At 34.3% G+C, this 16878-nt stretch overlaps 2 protein-coding genes across 4 annotated transcripts in view; one reads left to right on the top strand and one right to left on the bottom strand.

Moving 5' to 3' along the window:
• Positions 1 to 14349, bottom strand: part of LOC144556778 (aspartyl protease family protein 1-like) — a 28475-nt gene extending 14126 nt beyond the window's left edge. Inside the window, exons 1-10 of one of the 2 annotated variants that reach the window (XM_078305218.1) lie at positions 13788 to 14349; positions 12171 to 12303; positions 11812 to 12059; positions 11331 to 11558; positions 11069 to 11204; positions 10913 to 10983; positions 10734 to 10833; positions 10456 to 10522; positions 10206 to 10277; positions 9670 to 10084 (exon numbers count right to left, since the gene is read on the bottom strand). In XM_078305218.1, the coding sequence (XP_078161344.1) occupies positions 9885 to 10084; positions 10206 to 10277; positions 10456 to 10522; positions 10734 to 10833; positions 10913 to 10983; positions 11069 to 11204; positions 11331 to 11558; positions 11812 to 12059; positions 12171 to 12303; positions 13788 to 14113 (1581 nt within the window). In that variant the 5' untranslated portion in view covers positions 14114 to 14349 and the 3' untranslated portion in view covers positions 9670 to 9884. Of the gene's footprint in view, positions 1 to 9669; positions 10085 to 10205; positions 10278 to 10455; positions 10523 to 10733; positions 10834 to 10912; positions 10984 to 11068; positions 11205 to 11330; positions 11559 to 11811; positions 12060 to 12170; positions 12304 to 13787 lie in introns of those variants that run through there. The other variant, XM_078305216.1, reaches the window with a different exon arrangement.
• On the top strand, positions 3494 to 6828 carry LOC144557528 (uncharacterized). 2 transcript variants are annotated; one of them, XM_078306108.1, is made up of 2 exons: positions 3494 to 3623; positions 4295 to 6828. In XM_078306108.1, exon 2 carries the CDS (start codon positions 4376 to 4378, stop codon positions 6512 to 6514), a length of 2139 nt encoding a protein of 712 aa, XP_078162234.1. In that variant the 5' UTR covers positions 3494 to 3623; positions 4295 to 4375; the 3' UTR covers positions 6515 to 6828. The 2 variants fall into 2 exon arrangements, with proteins under 2 accessions (XP_078162234.1, XP_078162235.1); XM_078306109.1 differs by having other exon boundaries at positions 3594 to 3623; positions 4298 to 6828.
• Positions 14350 to 16878: the final 2529 nt, after the last annotated feature.

Raw genomic sequence — 16878 nt, forward strand, 5'->3', positions numbered from 1 at the left:
TAACAGTGTAAAAAGCCTTGAGAGAGCTACATGGATTTATACTTAAAAATCCGTGTAGAAAGGTTATTGTAGGGTTTTGGTTATATAAAAGGCATTCTTCTTTTAGCGCCGTTTTGATCAATTAATACTCTCTCTGTTGGTCTAATTTCTGCACACAAGGAGGTCAGATCTGAGATCTTTAAAGCTAATTTGTATTTCTCCTCTCTATCTTGCTAAGGTTAGTCACGTATATATATATATTTCTTTTTTTTTCTTCTAATTTTCTGTTACTTATTATTGCTTACTTGCTAAGGTTAGGCACAATTTTTTTTTTGTTTTTTTTTGTTTTTTGTTTTTATTTCCGGCACTAAATCATTTGATGAAAATTTTGAGTTCTTACTCTCTTTTTTCTGTGCCGAATTCTCACATTTATATTACGAACAAAGGTCATCTATTCCATGATTTATATTAAGTTGATTTTATTGCAGGAAACTCAAGTGAGCTAGAAAGATGGAATATATAAGTCACTTCAGCAGACAACGAGAAAATGGATTATTTGAATTTTCGTCGTCAAGCAGCTTCTATAAACCTATTACTCTCAGAGAATACGATTGTGCCGAAATAAAATAAGTTTCCTGCAATAAAATCAACTTAATATAACGTCGGACCGAGATAGTATTTCGGCACAACAAAATAAATTGGAAAAAAAAAAAAGATAATTCTACACGGATATTTAGCTAAAAGTCCGTGTAAAAAGAGGAATCGTACACGGAAATTTAGCTAAATATCCGTGTAGCTCGGTTATATGAAGAGTGACACTGGCAATCAATTGTACACGGCTGTTTATGTAATAATCCGTGTAGCTCTCTTATAATCGCACACGGGTAAATATCCGTGTATATTTATTCAATGATTTCTACACCCTCACAGCGTACACGGCAGGAAATCCGTATAGCTCCTCCATTTATGTCCGTGTGCAATCTCTTTTTTTTGTAGTAGTGTTGTCCAGTAGAATTCTCAACCTCCTCTCCTTCAAAGGAGAGCGCCAGGTCGTTTTGTAGACATTTTGTGTTTGCATCTCTGTTTGCCTTTCTTAGCTTGTCACTTTGTCACACATCTCTTCTTCTTTGAAGAGTTGTTTTTCCCGCTTCGTTTCGGGCATGAATCGGTTTACCGGAGACAGAGCAACTAATTTGATTACCCTAAGTTATGTATAATTATATAAAATTACAACAATCAGCCAGATATTTTTATAAATTTAGTACAAATATATCTTCATTTTAATATCGAGACAAAGGACCTGATTAAATTACAGATTTATTAGAGAGACTTTCAAACCATGTAGTAAATTATACTCTATTTCATGAGCGAATAATGTTATGAATTATGAAATTTAGAGTATGCTTTGTGTAAAATCAAAAGACTGAAAATTAATAGTTTTCTTGGAATTAATCATGACCCATTAGACCAAAAGGCGAACTGATCAGGATTTGACACCAAAAAATAAGCATTTGATATTCATTTCTAAATAAAGAAACCATCCTCCTCCTTTCCACTTAACAAAGGAAGAATATTGTTAATAAACTTCTCAGAAGAGGCCATAAAGAAAAAGATCTAGTAATAGACACTTCACTCCAAGATTATAATTTCTTTACTGTGATTTTTCTGAGTTAAGATTCTCTAGAGTCAGTCTTAAAAAGAAAATGTTGATATTGAAGTCTTTGGGAAATCTCATCAGAGAGAAGGACAAATGATTTTGAGTGAGTCTATGGTACTATGCATATTACGATTTGGCACCGTGCTATGGCTCTATATTCGAGTTTTTAAATTCTAACGGTCGATCCGGACCGTTCATCTTGTTCTCCATATTAATATGTGTTTGGAGACCAAATTTTACATTTTTTGAAATTTTTTTACTATTTTTTTAAATTTATTGAAAATCACTGTTTTTGGATGGTCCAGAATTTTCAGATCAAGTGATTTTCTAAATATCTAAAAAAATAGTAAAAAAATTTAAAAAATGTAAAATTTGGTCTCCAAACACATATTAATATGGAGAACAAGATGAACGGTTCGGATCGACCGTTAGGTTTTGAAAACTCAAATATAGAGCCGTAGCACGGTGCCAAATCGTAATATGCATAGTACCATAGACTCACTCAATGATTTTCTTAAAAAGTTCAAAAGGTGTGGTAGTGTTAGAAAAGAAAAATTGATGTGTGAATTTTAGGATCGTTTTAACAGTTATTTTAGGAATAAAAAATGTGAAAAATTACGTATTCAGAATTATAAGCTATGGTGGAAAATTACGTATTCTGAAAATTTGATTGAGATTAATTAATGTCATGCAAATGAACAAAAAGTATTAGCTGTAAATTAGGAATGCAATATAAGCTATGGTGGAAAAAATGTGCCGTGGCGTGTCGTCTGGTGACTAATACGTCGTGATTTTAGTTTTGTGTTGTGCCGTGCTATGATTAATTTAATTTTTTACGTGCCATGTTGTATTGTGATCAAAATGTCAATTGATGGTCATAGCATACGAATGGTCATGCTGTACTCAAACGTACCATGATCAAACATGACTCGCGTGACCTTTTAATCATAATTTAGGTTAGTTTATTCAAGATTCACCATTTGAACAAGATCTAATGGTATAATTACACGTGACTCGCGTGACCACATGTCATGCCGTGTCGTAATTAAATCTTGCACGTGTTGTGCCGTGTTAAATTTTCTAAAAATAATTACGGCACAGGACACGTGAGTCAAGACACGTAACTGACACCTGTACTCTGCTGTTCTGTACCGTTATGTGACAGAGCCGGCTCCACTATGCTATTTTTCTCACTCTAGCTATAGCTTTCATGTGCATAGTTGAAAATCACAAAAATATTTTAGATGGGGAATAAAAGTGACTTTTCTAAGATGTTCTCCGTCACCAGTTCAGTAAGCATTTCAGTCCAGAATATATGAAAAATATAATTTAAAGTCTACGGAGATCCTTATTTCACATAATGTAAGCCTACTCAAACACAATACCGCATCCAAGAATAAATGGAAAATATATTCAAAGCCCATTGTAGGGCCCAAAACCCAATTTTGTAAATAAAGTTAGACTGGGTTAGAAAATGTCACTGTGTATATATATCAGAAATAATAAAATGAACCATTTGCTTAAAAATCCAATCAAATATAAGATCTACATTTTTATAAAGATATTACAAATATTTTACGGTTTCATAAAGGATAAAATGAATATTTTATAAATTTAAAATTACTTTTAACATAAAAGACAATAAAATGGATAAATTTGTGAATTTTGATGTTTTGATTTAAAAAAATTAACTCCATCACATTGACACTACGGACACCGTCCGATCAGAAATGGAGCAAATAAAATGTACAGATTTCTTAATATTGGTGTCAAAGCAAATCGAACAGTCCGATGTACAGTTAAAAGCCTTATCCATTTCTCTATCCGCTAGCTAAAAACCTTATCCCTCAAATCTCAATAGAAGCCCCGTCTTTCTCTCGCTCTCTTTTCCCAGGTTTGTTTATACTAATACATTGTTTTTGCTTTCGCCTCTTGCAGGCGACTTCCTTCTCTCTCGCTCGCCCCCTTTCGTTATCTCAAGGTTAAGGTTAGTTATCTTTCCATTTAAGTCTATGATAGGAAGAAAATCGATAAATCTTGTAAATGTTCTAAAAATTGAGATTTAACATGGCCTTGCCCGAGCTTAGTTTAAGGTGTCAAAAGGTCCTTGATTTACTTTTATCCCCTTCTATTGTTCTGTTGTGATTTCATTGAAAGGGTTCTCCTTCAACATTGGACCCGGCCGCATAATTTTTTAAATTATTGAATTTCCTATAAACGAGCAAATCAAAATGATTGAAAAAACAAATTGATCTATTATGATTTGTGGAGCCTGCAGTTAATTCGTCAGCTGAACAGTTTTGGAATTTTCCTTTTTTTAATATTTATTCAAATTCATTAAACAAAGGGAGGTAAAATTGTTTGGTGGCCTGTTACTCACAGAGTATGAAAAAATATATTTGTCCAAACAAAACAATAATATAAATTATCTGCCAAGCATCTTTTCCATTGGACCATGCCACCACGGAGCTTCAATATTACGAGCAACTGAAAGTCTGAAACTCATATTTGAATGGGAGTAGTGTCTGAAATTAGTTATGTTCTCAATTTCAACAAAACAGTTTAAATTCATTAAAGCCCATGTTCTTTTTCTCATTTTTCATTTTGTTTTATTGCTCACAATCTGTTTTAGTCATGTGCTGTTATTCTTCAATGCAGTAGTTGAACTTGGAAGCGAAACTCAACCGTGTTAGATAAGATTTTTAACCATACCAAATCAGTCTAAATAAGAATAATCAGATGGTGTCAACCTTATCTCTTGCCCCCTTCCTTTCATGTTCACCTTCACCTTCCCAAGCCCAATCCCAATCCCCATCCCCATTTGCTTCTCACCGAGGCCTCTCCCTTATCTGCTACGCATTCCCCCAGTCTGAATCTCAACCCGACAAACCAAATTCACGGCGTCAACCGCATTGGAAGGGTAAGCTCCAGAAGGAGGAGAAAAGGCCGCGCCGGATAACAAATGCCATTTCTGACCAAGAGGTGGTTAACCAGTTTGACCAGCTGTTGGCTGCCAAGAACCTCCGTCAAATCAATCAATACCTCAAGGACTACACCAAAACCTCCAACAACCCTTACCCCACCGTCTTTTCCCTCTTCACCCGCTTAACCCAAGCTGAAGGAATTGGTCCTGATGAATATACCTATGCAATCTTGATGGACTGCTGTGCACGAATGCTACAGGTCAACCTAATGTTTGGTTTTCTGGGACGGTTTCTTAAAGAGGGTCGCAGAGCTCATGCCAATATCTTCAGCCCAATACTCAAAGGCCTGTGTTGGGAGAAAAGAACTGCTGAGGCTGCTACTATAGTGCTCTACAAAATGGCTAAGCTGGGGTGTATACCTGATTTAGTCTCGTATAGCATTCTTATAAATGGACTGTGCAAGAAAGGTGAAACTGAGAAGGCAATGGATATTGTAGATGTCATGATGTCCAAAGGATATAACCCAAATGTCGTGACCTACAGTACTCTTATAGATGGGCTTTGCAAGAGAGGTGAAATTCAGAAGGCAATGGATATTGTAGATGTCATGATGTCCAAAGGGCTTGATCCTAATGTTGTGACCTACAATACTCTTATAGATGGGTTTTGCAAGAAAGGTGAAATTCAGAAGGCAGTGGATATTGTAGATGTCATGATTTCCATAGGGTATAACCCAAATGTCGTGACCTACAGTACTCTTATAGATGGGCTTTGCAAGAAAGGTGAAACTGAGCGGGCATTGAATTTTCTAGATGTCATGATTTCCAAAGGGTTTGACCCGGATGTCATCACCTATAGCACTTTTATAAATGGACTGTGCAAGAAAGGTGAAATTCAGAAGGCAATAGATATTGTAGATGTCATGATTTCCATAGGGTATAACCCAAATGTCGTGACCTACAGTACTCTTATAGATGGGCTTTGCAAGAAAGGTGAAACTGAGCGGGCATTGAATTTTCTAGATGTCATGATTTCCAAAGGGTTTGACCCGGATGTCATAACCTATAACACTCTTATTGATGGGCTTTGGAAGAAAGGTGAAATTGAGAAGGCAATGGATTTTGTAGATGTCATGATTTCTAAAGGGCATGAGCCTAATGTCGTGACCTACAACACTCTTATAGACGGCCTTTGCAAGAAAGGTGAAACTGAACTGGCATTGAATATTCTAGATGCCATGATTTCTAAAGGGCATGAGCCTAATGTCGTGACCTACAACACTCTTATAGATGGGCTTTGCAAGAAAGGTGAAACTGATAAGGCAGGGGATTTTGTAGATGTCATGATTTCCAAAGGGCTTGAGCCTGATCTCGTGACCCACAACACACTTATAGATGGGCTTTGCAAGAAAGGTCAAACTGAACGGGCATTCAATTTTCTAGATGTCATGATTTCCAAAGGGTGTGACCCAGATGTCATCACCTATAGCACTCTTATAACGGGGCTATGCAAGAATGGTGAAACTGATAAGGCATTAGATTTTGTAGATGTCATAATTTCTAAAGGGCATGAGCCTAATGTCGTGACCTACAGCACTCTTATAGACGGGCTTTGCAAGAAAGGTGAAACTGAACGGGCATTGAATATTCTAGATGTTATGATTTGTAAAGGTTGTGAACCTAATGGCGTGACCTACAACACTCTTATAGACGGCCTTTGCAAGAAAGGTGAAATTAAGCGGGCATTGAATTTTCTAGATGTCATGATTTCTAAAGGGCATGAGCCTGATGTCGTGACCTACGGCACTCTTATAGATGGACTGTGCAAGAAAGGTGAAATTACAAAAGCAAAGGAGTTGTTTGATGAAATGATTTCCAAAGGGCTTGATCCTGATGCAGTGATCTATTGCACTCTTATTGAGGGGCTGTGCAAAGAGGGTGGTGAAATTGAATAGACATGGGGTTTACGGTTTATCTATTATTGATATTTTGGAAAATTATTATATAATGTTTTTTGTGCTAATTAATTTCAGCATGTAATTAAATTGTGATGGAAAAGAGTTTTGGGCATGGAAGTTGATTTATATCATAAATAATATATCATAAGAATTAATTTGTGCTTGAAAAATATTCCTGTACTCGAAATTGATTTATGTCGTAAAGCATATATCTTGAGGATTTGATTTGTGTATTTTTAAAAATGGTTTGTATATTGTGTGATTTGCAGCAATATATTAAGTGGTTTTAGATTGCAGATGACAACGCGCCATAACTAGTCGGATTGCTTCAAAATAAAGGATAATTAAAATGACAACTATATTTGGAACAATGTGTGCTCTTTTCCTTCATGTGCCTCTTCATTTAATTGGATTACACATGTGAAGTTAAAAGCTTAGTTTTTGCTATTAATTGGAAGAATGAGGCTACGGTACTGTGCATAGTGCACTTTGCTTCGTACTATGGATCTATATTTGACCATTTGACCTATCCCTTGATTTCGAGCATATGAAAATTTACTTGAAGGTCAAATTTTACAGTTTTTAGAATTTTTTTTTTTACTGTTTTTCTAAATAGGTCCAAAATCACTTGATTTAAAAATTATGACCATCCTAAAGATTACGGTACTATGATTAGCAGACAATAGCGCCGTGGTTTTTAATAAGTACGAAACTTATTTCTAACATTAACTTTGTCCATATATATACCTAATCCTATTCATTAATAATTGAGATTAAAGATTCCACAAAGGACAAAAAAAAAGTAAATCTTAGTATAAGTGGATTAGTTGTCATAATCTATATTAATGAGATTAATCAATTGATGTCACATATCCAGCAACCAATTGGAGATGACAGTAAAATTATGGAAAAAATAAATGTTCCCATCAACACAGGAAGTTCTCGGCATAAGAGAATGCATAGTTCAGTTAGGTTGCTACTTATGTGACTCTAGCGTGACAGAGTCAAGGAATCACCTCATGTGGGAGTGTCCTTTCGTAAGGAGTTTTCGGAGGGGAATCTTACAGGTTTGGATCCGGGAACATTGTAACCTGACACAGAGGCAAAGGGTTCGCTGCGATGTTGTTTAAGCGGCTGGAGCATGGGCCCTCTGACGAGAGAGAAATAAAAGACTATTCTCTAACAAAAGAAAATTAGTACATGGACTTATAAATGATACGGCTATGGAAATTATCCTTTACACGAGTTCTGTGTAAATATTGAGAGATCACTGTAGTAATTTTGTAAATATTAGTTAGCTGAATAAGAGTAATTTAGAGTCTTATATATAAACTTTTTTATCAATGCATTTGCTAGTGTAAATTTTATGCCAACCATAAAAAAAAAAAAAAAAAAAAAATGTTCCCATCAAAACTTCAATTTGGAAAAAATTTCATCTAAATTTCACATTATAACATTTGGCTATCAAAGATTCAACTCGTTTCTTATTTCCCCGCAAAAATATATATCTTTTTAAAAAATTATATAAAATTTATAGGACTAAAATGAGTTTTTTCCAAAGATAACATATGTTATTTTTTTCGTCTTTATCCTTTAAACGAAAATTAGTGGCCACCATCATTGTTTTTCGAGTGAGATAATTGACTGGTGAAACATTCCGAAAATTTTGATGATCTTTTTGCCCATTGAGAATTATTCTCAATGTTGGATCGGTTTAAAATACATAAAATAAAAAAACTCGAGAGTTATTCTGAAAAAAAAAATAGAAATTATGTTGGTGCTATATTCCTATGCTCTATTGTCACTTGTCCTAATTCTGTATTAGCTACCACCTCCCTCTATTTGATTTTTCAAGGGCAAAAATAAAATGAAACTTGCTTAGGGGTGTCAACGTGTACAGGTCGAGTGGAAGTATTTTTATATCCGTACCTGTTACAAATTGTTTTTATTCGTATCTTACTTTTATTCGCTACAAATTATCTTACTCGTACTCTATCCTTACCCATTATGGTTGTCACATAACGAAACGATAGTGGGTAAATAACGGTTAATACTAATACAATAATTATCTTATTATTTATTAAATAAAATATTAAAGCATATACATTCATTTCAGAAATATATAGTACTTTATTGAAAAAAAATTATGATCATGCTAAGCGCAATTAAACTAATTAAAGTACTCTTCTCATTGCTTATTAATATATATAATTTTTTTATAATTATGCGATCGGGTAACGGGTACGAAATAGGCTTTACCCGTACTCTTACTTGTTTAGATAACAAAAAAAAATTCTTACCTATATCCATACCTAATAAGTTTATGAAAAATAAATATTACCCATATCCATCTTGTCGGATACGGTACGGGTCAGCTAATCAGGTAAAAAATGTCATTGACACCTCTAAACTTGCTGCTTAATTTCCTATGAAATTTTATATTATTAATCTTTATTCACGTGTTATTGACTATAGGTGTGTTGGTTTGGCCGAACAGTTCTTTATGTTTTTTTTTTTTTTTTTTTTTTTCCTGTGAGTTAATTTGGAGGAATTGATGAAAATAAATGGTACGTTGATACACGTTTTTTTGGTGCATTGAAAAAAAAAATGCACTCGTACCTGTTATTTAGAAATGAATTTTTGAATAAGGCTACAGTAATTTACAAAGTAAAGAATATGACTTTGTATTTTTGTTTTTAAAGTATGAACAGTTGATATGAACTACTCTATATAATCGTCATATGAAAACATGTTCAAAGATCGAATTTTACATTTTTTTTTAAATTGTTTTACTAGTTTTAGATACATAAAAAATATTTTGATTTAAATATTTTGGATAATCCGAAAGTAGAGATTTTGTACGTATTTTAAAAATAGTAAAAAATAATTACAAAATATTAGTACGTTTTCATTTAAAAATCATATTGAACATGAGCTTTACAAATTACAATAACCTCCCTCTTTTTGAATTACTTTAACAAAAAAAAAGGCTGCTAAATCCTCCGCAGCTTTTAAGGAATAAGAAATTAGGGCCAACGGCCCACAACACAACTTGCTTTTTCATATTTGATAAAATATGATGTCACAGTGTTGCATTGGAACAAATTTCATATAATAATCGATTGCAATTTAATTGAAAGACCAAAAATATGAAGCTAACAATACCATTTGTTGATACTCAAAGAGGTACTATATGTTGTTTAAGTCAATCTGAATTTCCTATTACATTAAAAAAAAATGAAAATTATATCTTATCATCCATATTTATATCGATCTATATACATGATCTCAGGATGAAAAACTAAAACAAAACTAAAGAATAAAAAATTCTCTTCTATTGTTGTAGTCCTGTATAATTGAGTATAAATCAATGAATAGAATAAAACATAACAAAAACCCCAAGGAAAAGACTCAATGCAGAATTCAAAATTGTAGAGGGGCTGAGATGTGGGGCCCATGATTTCTTGCTCGGCAGTGGAGTGGCCACTGGATCTAGTGTCGCGGGAGCTTGTGCAAGTACTGAAGGGGCAGAAGCTTTCTGAGTTGTCAAATTCTCGCTGCCGTAGCCTGTGACGGTTTATATTTCATTAGTTGGTCAATATATATTATGAGAACCATATAGTCACTGCAACTACATTATGTGAGCTAATTGCTTTATGTTGATTCTATATATATCAGGAGTACTTACAGTCAAAGTTCTTCCAACCCAACACCAATTTCTCTCGATCAAAGACTATGCGCAGGCCCGTTAGATAATTTTCTGCACCACGCAAATCATCTCAACAAAATTAGTCAATTTGATAGAACAAAGAGACACTTTCTGTTGAAAATTGATCGTGGCTTTCAAGATAGACAATCTCAACAGTGCGTATTTCAATAAAGAAAAGAGGACGCGTAGACACAATAAAGTGAAAAGGGGGATCAGGTAAGCTACTTACGGCCAATGATGTTTATATCAGTGCTTGGCAAGACAGCAAGGCAGTATCCAACTGGGTCCTGACTCGTCTGCATATTGCGCAAGCAGATAAATTAAAAAAAAATGGTACATTAGAACTGGCATGGATTGTGTGATATGCTATGCTGCTTTTGGTCTCAACCAACCACTACAACATTAAAACATTCAGACACATATATATCATAGTCCGTTTCTTTGTGATAATAGTTAAATATAGGTGCTAATTGGTAATAATTTGATGAAATTATCAAGTCACTCTACCTGGGTGTATAGAACTACAAATGGATGCAATACAGGAAATTGACTTCCGCCTTTTGTTGTGAGATTAACATTTGGAGATACAATTTTTTTTTGTCCGGCTCTGCAAATATTAAACTTAGATGAATCAGGGAAGATCTTCAACAAAATTGATTCGATCTAAGAAGAACAATAATAATTACCTCATTTGATAGCAATATTCGAAAGGAAGATTTGGATCAGACAGTTGGGTGTCTGTAACTTGTTCTGTGAACTATAACAGCAATAGAAGAGAAAATTAAACAACGCAAGACAAGCTTAAGAATTTAACAAATTGCTCAGAAAAGTTATCCACTTACTGTGATTGTAAGTTCCTTGTAAATTTGGTCGGCAAGTATTGTGAAGGAAGTGCCCGAATCAACCAGAGCTGTGAAGCTAGTTTTAGTTGTTGCATTTCCTATCACCATCCCATCCAAGCTAATGTTGTAATATGGACTAAATATACAAGTACCAACCAAGAAAAAATAAGTAACAACCAAGTTAAAATGTCATAATTCATAGCCTTGTATGTGTTATTAAATTCCGATACCAGTTATCAGTTGTTCTGCAAAAAGCACTTACTAGTTATTACTGTCGACAATTAATGGGGTCTCAGATTGATCAGAGCTTCCCTTGTCCCCAAAATTGAGCCTTCCGGAGCCGTCACTGCTGAAGCACATAGAGAATGAATCTGAAATGAGACCCTTTTTCGCAAGCATATTAGGCACCGACGAGTTATCCATTCCAAGACCCATCAGACCATTTGGCGCACCACTCTTTAGGAAAGAACCAGTCTGGATCTCTCCACATCTAGAGAAAACATAATTTTCCATATTTTTAAGAATTCAGAAACTACAAATTACTATAACCAGAAATCATTGACAATTATTCGCTTTATAAATAAGAAATTTTTTTTTTTTATTTGAGTACAAAATTTGAATAAATTTAGAATGTTAAATTTACATTTTTCAAGGAAGTTTGTGTGTATTCATATTGATGTTCCAGTAAGCGGTAATTCTACAAAATGGTAATAGTAAGAAATAGAAAAATTAAAACAACATACCCAAAGACAATTGGAGTTTTCGTGATGTCTTTACCAGTATCTCCTTTTGCCAAGTATAGAATATCTTCTACTAAGAACCCAGAAGTAGAAGTATTCGCCGAAGCATACTTGATAGTGTAGAGGCAGGTGCTACTCGTCCCGCTGCAAGTTCGACGTAGGTTGGTTGGGATGTTGCAATTGCTGCTGCCGCATGTGACCGGCTTGCTTGTGCTAGATTCATTGGTTTGGTATATACTAAACTCCAAATCCTACCCAATTTTCAAATATGCACACTAATTAGTGCATGTGTAACAAATAAATTTCTAGAATGAAGGTAGCTTGTTAAATTAACAGGATTAAATTTCAGAAAAGAAGCGTACACCGTACAAAGGAGAGGTAACAGGTGCACATTGCTTGCAATCACAGGGCAACCAGAAAAGGTCGCTGCCAGTATCCAACGCCACCAAAAATGTTTGATTTGGTGTCCCCACCGTAACTATAGCATAATGCAAGCTACTCTCCCCAAATTAATCATCATAAATGAAAAACAGTCAGAGAATTTACAATATGTAGAAATATGGGTCATGCCCAAAAGATCAATAGTTAAATTTAAAACTAACCCATATTTACAAAATTACCAATCATATGGTCACAATTGCACATTTTGTTAAGCTGTATGTACTGTTTTGTTATTCATTTCAATCATTTGTTTCATCTTAATTAATGGTGAACTTTTGTTTATGTTAATGTGTGCATTATTATTAGAGTGAGTCTATGGTACTATGCATATCACGGGTTGTTACCGTGCTACGGCTCTATATTCGAGTTTTCAAATCCTAACGGTCTATCCGAACCGTTCATCTTGTTCTCCATATTAATATGTGTTTGGAGACCAAATTTTACATTTTTTGAAAAAAATTTACTATTTTTTTAGATATTTAGAAAATCACTTGATCTGAAAATTCTGGACCATCCAAAAACAGTGATTTTCAATAAATCTAAAAAAATAGTAAAAAAATTTCAAAAAATGTAAAATTTGGTCTCCAAACACATTAATATGGAGAACAAGATGAACGGTTCGGATCAATCGTTAGGATTTGAAAACTCGAATATAGAGCCGTAGTATGGTAACAAATCGTAATATGCATAGTACCATAGACTCACTCTTATTATTATAATAAAATTATTTTGAATTCCTAGTAAGTTAAACCTTGTAGAACAAATTTAACATGTAAATAAATTATATACCAATGAGGATATTTTCCGAAAAAAATTTAGTTAGCATCCCAGAAAATCAAAATTAATTGATTACCACCCTACTGGTTGTTTCTCAATTAATACCACCCACGCGGACTGGGTACGCACACCAAATTCGATTGGTATGCGGACTAGGGATGCGCACCAATTCAGTGTGCACATTGGGGAGGCGCACCACTCAGTGTGCATACTGGATTGGCGCTCCATTTCGATTCAATAAAAATGTGATTTCAAATAGCTAGGGAGCTATCAAATTATAACAGCAGCTGACAGTAGTCAAAGTTGAACGGTTTAGAAAAGCTAAAAAGAATTGAGGAGGACACACCATCATAATATCACATAAAATTATATCACCACCTTCATGTCACTGTTTTTTCATTGCAATAAGCTCATAAATTATATCACCACCAATTGGTGCGCCAACCCAGCATGCGCACCAATTCAATTTGGTGCACTGACTGGGTATGCGTGGGTGGTAGTTTTTGAGATTTGACTAATTGCGTGGTAATCAATTAATTTTGATTTATTAGGATGCTAACTAAAAAAATTCGGGGATATTTTATGGGACCAGTAGTGCGGGTTGCTGTACTAGACCTGTCCAGAATTGTTCAGACTCTTTTCTCTCCATAAAAAAAATAAGTAGCCAAAGAAAAATATTCTAATTACAGAAACAATTCTAATTCGAATTGTTCAAAGACACAATTGGTCCAATTTTTAAAGGAAAACAGAACAGTACTTACTAGCCAAGAGAAGATATACGCATGGTATCATTGCCAGGAACAAAGCTGTACACGTCATCAGTGGCCGCAAGTGATCGGCCACGTCGGCTTAACAGTGCTCGGTCGTGCCTAACAAGCTCCTTATAGTATTCTGCACTTCCTTTTGGTGTTTTCTCAGGGTGCCACGTGGCAGGAAGCCCCTGTGACTCAGCCCACCGGCGAACCTTGTCAGAAAACCGATGGTGGAAATCGACCCGAAATGTGTTTCCGGCGGTGGCGGCGGCGAGTGTGAAAGCTGTGGTACTGAATAGTATCAGTAGGAAGGGGAGAGAAGTTAGAGAAGCCATGAAGTAAGTGCTTGTTGTGAGAAATAAAGTAAGATTTGAATTGGTCTGTTTATAGTGAGAATGAATGGAAATTTGTAACGAGTCAATGGAAGAAATCAATAGAGAAACGACTAGAATTATGAAGAGAGAAAGAGGGACGCGTTTAAAAGTCGTCGTCTAGTCTAGAAGAAAAGGTGTATAAAGTGGAAGAAACAATACAAAATTGTTGTTGGAATGGTCTGTAATGGAGGAAAGATGGAACAAGCATTGAATAATGATTGATTGATACTAGGGGGAAAGAGAAAGAGATGACGTGGCCTCTCGCATCAGGATATAATATAGTGGAGCGGCAAAGATGACCTCACCAAAGTCAATTTAAGTCATTAAATGCATTAAATTTTAAATTAATGTACTATTGCTTAATAGCAATTAAAGACCGTTTATTTTGAAGAACCAAATTAATATGTACTGCTTAATTCTACTTGCTACCATAGTCACATAATTTGCAAATTAAATCCAAATTAAATCTTAATAATTTGATTTTTTTTGGTGATGTCAAATTGAACGCTGAATTGTTCGGTTGATCGAACTTTGACCTAATTAAACCCGAATAATTCGTGAATTTTACAAAAAAAATTCCGAATTTTACAAATTATTCGTAAATTTTTTCCATAACATTTGCTTTTATTTATTTTTTTGCTATCTTGCAAGACTGAAATATCTTATCCGGATAATTCTGAATCATTTCCAAATTATTTCTGAATCACGAATTTTTTATACTCGCCGAACCCAATCCGAATAATTCATTCGTCACTATGCTTTGCTAGTTCTGAGAATGAACCAAAATCTCAAGTAAAAGCAATGAACTTTTACCTATTTAATTTGAAGAAAGTTTAAAATATTGTTAGATTCTCAGTAATGGGTAGAATAATAATATATACCAAAACAATTTGACTTTGGTATAATTTATGAGACAAGCGATCGACACAAATTAATAATTAGAACTCAGAATACCAACCAAATTTATTAATGTTTGAGCTGTCATTAAGTAGTTCTTGATTCCGTAGAATTTTATAATGCTTTCTCATATTTTTAGCAAAACTTATATTGTAAGAATGGCAACAAATTTTTTAATTTAGATTTTAAAAAATAGAATGAGAAATGTTATTTGTTTTTTTTTTCTAATTTTGACGAAAAATTAAATATTTAGAAGTTTTTAATGGGTATGAGTATGACAACCATTATTTTGTTGATGAACTACGGCAAAAAAAAATTTACAACAAAATTAAAGTATTTTGTTTTTTTTCAATATTTTTTCAATCAAATTTTATTCTAGCGTGTACTACTAATCATCTCTTTTGTTTATGTAAAAAGGAAGTTTCTATGTTCTTTCATTTTGTGAAATTGTTATTTTGGGGTAGTTGGTGGAAACTGTTTGAGTTAGGAGCTGTGGTGGGGCCTTGTAATCTCTTTTAAGCTATATCAAATTTTAAATCAGGCTAAATTTCCTTTCAAACCTGTTTAAACAGTGTATTCTAAGATAACTCCAGTCTTCAAAAAGAGTTCTTTTTCTGTAGCCATCTTGTGGCGGGTCGATGTGAAGTGTAGTCTCCATCTGTTATACGAATTGCAACATTACATTAGCAGTAGAATAACATGGACAAGCTCTTACTATTACTAGTCAACTACTCTGAATTGCTAGTTTGAATTGGATACTATGTTTTAAAGTTTAAACCAGTAATAATACTGCCTTCAAAAATGTGCAACCCACTAGGCTAATGTAATCCGATTTGAAAGAAACCAAAAATGAGATGTCTGTAGTAATTAAAAAATTTAAATAGTTGTTGAACACTAAATAAAAATAAGTTAATTTTATTTTTTAAATAGTTGTTGAACACTAAATAAAGTTGTTTTCACTGTGCATAAACTCATGGTTGTAAAGAGTTTTTTCAATATATATTAAAATTAGGGAAAAAAAATATCACTCTAAAAATAAATTAAGAGCAAGTAGACCACAAACTCAAATCTAGAGTGGAAAAAACGTGACGTGTCGTAATTTTGATCTTGTGCTGTGCCGTGATCAAGTTAATTTTTCGCGTGCCATGATTAAATTATAAAGGAGTAGTCACGGCACGCGAATGGTCACACCACGTGAGTCATGCCGTACCCAAACGTGCCTCGCGTGACCATTTAATCACAATTTAAGTTAGTTTATTCAAAATTCATCATTTAATCAATATCTAATGATCCTAATTACACATGACTACGTACCGTGCCGTGATTAGATTTTTTACGTGCCGTGCCAAAGTTTCAAAATATGATCACGGCACTCAAATGGTCACTATATGAGACACGCGAATCATAATATGTAACTGACACACGTACCGTACTATTCCGTTCCGTATTGTAATCATACCATTCCGTACCATAACCATACCGTTCGGTAACAGAGCCGGCTCTGCGTTGTCCATTCTTCCCACCCTACCCAAATCAACGCTTGAATCTATTAATAATTGACATCTGCCGTGTTGAATTTGATCCACTAAATTCTATTCTGTGTGGTAGCCCGGTAGGTTGACTGTACCTTTCATGAGACCAATTAGAGAAAACAGTGCTGAACAAAAAGCTGCCTCTGCTCACATCAGACTATCTCTTTCTCTCTCAGGCCTCAACAACTGATTTGGATTGGATGCAGCAAAAGGTGCAGATACACGGTGTCGGTGCGGATATATGTACGGTCATTGTTACTTAGGATTTGCACATCTCCATATTTTAATTGGATAATT

This window comes from Carex rostrata, chromosome 7 (genome assembly GCF_964058835.1).
Source record: "Carex rostrata chromosome 7, lpCarRost1.2, whole genome shotgun sequence".
Taxonomy (NCBI): Eukaryota; Viridiplantae; Streptophyta; class Magnoliopsida; order Poales; family Cyperaceae; genus Carex; species Carex rostrata.